Below are 5327 nucleotides of genomic sequence, written 5' to 3'. Positions count from 1 at the left end.
AGTGCCTTCTTTTAATTTCCCTGAGTTTAACATCAATAATTAGAGCAATTTTCTGAGATGCGAACCGAAATTATCTCGGCTATGATGTGGTATATCACCCTCATTTTAGCAAATTGACTCCGGGGAAATGAATGTTACAGATTAGAAAAAAAAAAAGACAAACAGAGGAAAGACCAAAAAAAAAGAAGAAGAAGAAGAAGTGTTAGCACAACAGTGCGCGGGCGATGGACGGGAACAAAACCCCGGCGGGGGGATAACCGGAGCCGAAAGGCGCAAGCCGCCTGCAGGGACCGGTGCGGGGGACGAGTGAGGTGCGAAGCGTGGGACAGCTCGGGAAAGCGCAGTTAATTCTTTTTTTTTTTTTTTTTTTTTTTTGCAAGCCGTTGGGTGTTTAAAAACACTTGTGTTTAGGAAGATGCCGAGGGAAGCACAAACCCGAAGCGCCCCCGCGGGGGCCGAGGCCTCGGGGCGCTGCGCGGCGGGGGGGGCTGCCGGCCGCCCGGGAACGACGGCGGCGGCGCGGGCCCTGCGCGCCCCCCGCGCGCCGCCGCGGTGATTTGGGTGGCCCGCGGGGCCGGTGCCCCCGCCCGCCCGACGGCGATTGGCTCGCCGGAGAGCCCCCTTCCCCCGGCGCCTCAAAGGCGCGCATCTCCCGCGCAGCCCCGGCCCGCCTCGCCTGCCCCGGCTCTGCCCCGCGGCGGGGCTGCGCGCTCTGCCTGCGGCTGGGGGCACTGGCAGCGTTGCTATCCGTGCTGTTATTCAGTATTATTGCTGTTATTATAAAACGTTGTTTATTTATTTTGTTTGTTTTGTTTATTTTGTTTATTTTATTTTGTTTATTTTATTTTTATTTCATTTTATTTATTTCATTTTATTTATTTCATTTTATTTATTTTGTTTTTTTGTTTTATTTATTTTATTTTATTGTATTTATTTAATTGTATTTATTCATTTATTTTATTTATTCTATTTGTTCATTTATCTATTCTTCCCCGGGAGGTGCAGCCGGCCGCCAGCCCGCAGCCCGGCGCGCTCCCTCCGCCGCTGCCCGCCCGGGGCGGGCGGCCCCCGACATGAACCTCAACTTCAGCCCGCCCGTGCACCCCGTCGCGGCGCCGCGGCCCACCTCCTTCTTCATCGAGGACATCCTGCTGCACAAGCCCAAGCCGCTGCGGGAGGTGCCCGCCGAGCACTTGGCCGGCTCCTTGGCCCCCCGCGTCCCGCTGCTGGACTATGGCTACCCGCTGATGCCCGCCCCCGCCCTCCTGGCGCCGCACCCGCACGCGGCCCTGCACAAGCCGGAGCACCACCACCACCCCCCCTACTTCCTCACCGCCTCCGGTAAGCGCCGCCGTCCCGCGTGGGGCCGGACACGCGCCGCGACGGGCGCCGCTGCCCCGGCGGGTCCCAGGCGAGGCCGCTTTTGCCGGCTCGGCCCGGGACGTCGAGCCCAGCGGCGCCGGGATTTCCCTTCCCGCGCCTGCACGGGAAAATGCAGCCTCGGCCTGACTTGTTTTTTTATCATCATCATCATCATCATCATTATTATCATTATTATCATCATTATTATTGTCGTTATTATCATTATCATCATCATTATTACCATCATCATCATCATTATTATCATCATTATCATCATTATTATTGTCGTTATTATCAATATTATCATCATTATCATTATCATCATCATCATTATCATTACTATTATCATTATTATTATCACTTTTGGGGGGAAGCAGGGTGACATGGATGTTTTTCCGCACTGCTTCACCCCCCTCCAGGCGACGACCCGGCCGCCGCGTCCCTTTGCCGCCTGCAGCAGCAGCGCCGGGGCCGCGCTCGCCGCCTTCCCCGGGCGGGCGGAGCTCCCTGCGCCCGCGGGCGGCTCGGGGGACGCGGCCCGGGGCTGGGGGAGCCGCGGCCCGGCGCTGGGGGCCGAGGGAGCCGCTCGGCAGCGCGGCAGGGAAGCGGCTCGTCCAAGTTTCCCGGCCGGGGGCGAAGGCGGCGCGCGGGGCAGGGAGGCAGGGCGAGGGGAAGCAGCGCTCCAGCCCTGCCCGCGCCCCGAGTCGCCTCGCGTGGGTGCTGCGTGGGGCGAACCGCCTCGCGAAGCCCCGCGGAAAAACGCCCCCAAAACCGAGCAGATGAGAACGACCTCAAAAAAAAACAAAAAAAAAAAAAGGGGGGGAAACACCGACAGACGCCCGGGGTCTCCGCCGCGTGTCCCCGCTGCAGGGGTGCCGGTGCCCGCCCTCTTCCAGCACCACGCGCACGCCGAGCTGCCCGGGAAGCACTGCCGCCGCCGCAAAGCCCGCACCGTCTTCTCCGACTCGCAGCTCTCCGGCCTGGAGAAGAGGTTTGAGATCCAGCGCTACCTCTCCACGCCCGAGCGGGTGGAGCTGGCCACGGCCCTCAGCCTCTCCGAGACCCAGGTACCGGCCCGGCCCGCCGCGGGCAGCCGGGGCCAGCGCCCAGCCCGCCGGGGCCGGGGCCTGTCCCCAACCCCTGCGCCCCTCCCCGCTATGCTGTTCCTCTTCTTGTTCCTCTTCTTGTTCTTATTCTCTTCTAATTCTGTTCTATTCTAATTCTCATTCTATTCTAATTCTATTCTAATTCTCATTCTATTCTAATTCTCTTCTCTTCCTATTCTATTCTATTCTATTCTATTCTATTCTATTCTATTCTATTCTATTCTATTCTATTCTATTCTAACTCTACTCTGCTCCGTTCTTTCCTCCCTCTCCCAGGTGAAAACCTGGTTCCAGAACCGCCGCATGAAGCACAAAAAGCAGCTGAGGAAAAGCCAGGACGACCCCAAGCACCCGGGCGGCGAGGAGAGCCGCGAGCAGAGCTCCCCCGAGCCCGAGCTGCCCGAGGCGGCCGCCGCCGAGCCCCGCAAGGGCCCCCCCGGGCCCTTCCTGCTGCAGGACCCCGAGGACGAGGTGGACGTCCTGGAGGAGGGGGACCTCTGCGCCGCCCCCCACCGCCTCTAGGAGCCGGGGCCGCCGCCCGGGGGGGAGCGGGTCCCGCCGGGGAGGGCGCGGGGACAGAGCCGCGCACAGCCGCAGCCCCTCCGCGATCCCCCGCGCCCGGGCTCTGCCTGGAGCCCCCGGGGAGAGCCGAGCTTAAAAAAAGAAAGAAAGGAAAAACGGCGTGGGGGGAGGATGGCGATGTGCCCGTGAGCCTGCCCCGTCCGTCGGACGCGTTGGGCTTCGCTCCGTCCCCGCAGCTGTCCGCGCCGTGACTAAACGCGTCGGTGTGTCGCGGTCACTGAGCGCGGCCCCGGCCCCGGCCCCGCCGCCCCCGGCCGCCCCCGCGGAGCGGCTCCGGGCAGCGCTTCCCCGGGCGGCCGCGCTCACGAAACGCGCTGGAAACGCCCTCGCAGCGGCAGGTGAGACGGGAGCCGCGTAACGGTTGTTGCAGCGCGATGGGCGGAAGGGGCGCGGGAGCATCACCGGTCCCCGGGCCCGTGCAGGGCCCCGGCACGGACACGGCCCCGCTCGGCGACGGGGATCTGCTGCAGCCGGGAGAACCACCTGCACGGCCAGCATGATTCCTGCAGGGGATCCAGGTGGGACTCACTTTCAGGCCGTTTTCCCTTTTCCCTTAAAGAGCCCCCCCGACCTCGTCCCCGGTTTTCTCCTGGTTCCCCCCGCGCCCGCAAGCTGCCCCGACGCCTCCCCCGCGCCGCAGCCGGCAACCCCGTGCTCCCCGCCCGCTTTGCCCTTGCCCGCCTGCCAGGGAAACGGCTCTAATTTCCAGGTAAACCGAGATTTTTCCGGGGTGAGCTGCGGGCCGGGAAGGGTGCTGGGGCCCCGCGGCGGCTCGGCTCCTGCCGGGGGGGCCGGGGCTTCCCCTTCCCCCCCCCCCGCCTCCGGAGCGGCCCGCTGCAGTCTTCTTAGGTTATTTAATTCCTTTTTATTTTTTGCTTTTAACGGGAGGTTGGTTCGGTTGTTGCGTGTCGTTAGCACTTTTCAGGGCATTTTGGACTACGGGACACGCGGCTTCGTGCAGGAACCCGGGTCTCTGCTGCATGCACAGAGCAGAGCCGAGGGAAGCGCGTCCGCTCCCGTGCCTCCCCTCCCCTCCCCTCCCCTCCCCTGCGGCACCCGCGAAATAACAGCGGTGACACGCTGGAGGGAAGAGGAAAACCCTCTGTCCAGAAAACGGCTAGTTGTCTTTCACGTAGTGCTTGTCAAAACTTGCAGGACACTAATTTTCGTCACCGGATTTTGCCACAACGCCAGCCTGAAAACTCTTAAGTCAGGCGGGAAACGCGGCCGCTCTCCCCGCCCGCCCCGGGAGACGGGCGCGGGGGTCGGCAGGACCCCAGGCTCGGCTGCCCGCAGCCCCCAGCCGCGGCGGGGGGAGGGCGGGGGGGCAGCGGCGCGGAAACCGCCCGTGGGGGGGGGTGGAGGGGGGGGTCCTGCGGCTGCGTCGCGCCCGGTCCCCGCCGAGCGTTTTGTTCGTTTTGCTACGTGTCGCGTGTCCGTGAACTCGAGTAGGAGCTATTAAAAGTGATTCAAACGAGCAGCTCCGCCGTGCTGTTTCCAGGACCGTTTTTTCTGGCCGCGCCTGGCGGTGCCGCTCCCGGCTGCGCGGAGCTGCGCGGAGCTGCGCGGAGCTGCGCCCGTCCCGGCCCCCGCCCGGCTGCGGGCCAGGTCGGTCCCGGCGCATCCCTCCCTGCGCGGCAGGATTGGGCAAAGTGTTGAGAGAAACCCGAGGAAAACCCCCTTAGCTTAGAGAGGCAGAATATGGCAAGCAGGTACAAAGATGTAATCTTAAAAACCAACAAAAAAACCCAGCTGAATGAAAGGGGTATTAAATATCCAGTTTCTTCTACATCTGTGTGTGCTTCCTTTCACTTGTGGGAAGAACTTTTAATTCTCCTTATTATTATTAACGAAAACCAAGGCATGTAAGCGCTCTCTGATCCGGAGGGAAGACGCAGGAGAAAGGCAGGAGGAAGCGCCAGGCTGGGGGAGAGGCGCCGGGAGAGCCGTGCGGGGCACACGCCTGCACACGCCTGCACACGCCTGCACACACCTGCACACGCCTGCACGCTTGCTCTTCGCGTGCCTGCACGGCTGCTGTGGCAGGCGGGTGGCAGGAGGGCTGCGGTGCTGGTCATGGGTGCTGCCAGGAGCTGCTTTTCCTCTGTGCTTGGAGGGCTCCCGGGAGCAGCGTAAGCATGTTCCCATCACCCCAAACACCCCCAAAACCAGTGCTTATCCCCGCTGCAATAGCTGGGGCTGGGGGCGTTTGCACGCCTGGGGGTCAGCGATGCTCGTGGCCGTGAGGGAAGGGAGGATGCTGGGATGTGGGGCAGA

General features: G+C 62.2%; 1 protein-coding gene across 1 annotated transcript; it reads left to right on the top strand.

The window, feature by feature from the left end:
* Nucleotides 1–1073: 1073 nt before the first annotated feature.
* On the top strand, nt 1074–2990 carry BSX (brain specific homeobox). Its single transcript, XM_026099210.2, has 3 exons — nt 1074–1341; nt 2233–2429; nt 2745–2990. The coding sequence occupies exons 1-3, from the start codon at nt 1074–1076 to the stop codon at nt 2988–2990; spliced, it is 711 nt and encodes a 236-aa protein (XP_025954995.1).
* The last annotated feature ends 2337 nt before the right edge of the window (nt 2991–5327 follow it).

Source organism: Dromaius novaehollandiae, chromosome 21, assembly GCF_036370855.1.
Source record: "Dromaius novaehollandiae isolate bDroNov1 chromosome 21, bDroNov1.hap1, whole genome shotgun sequence".
NCBI lineage: Eukaryota > Metazoa > Chordata > Aves > Casuariiformes > Dromaiidae > Dromaius > Dromaius novaehollandiae.
This window is presented reverse-complemented; position numbering and strand designations above follow the sequence as displayed.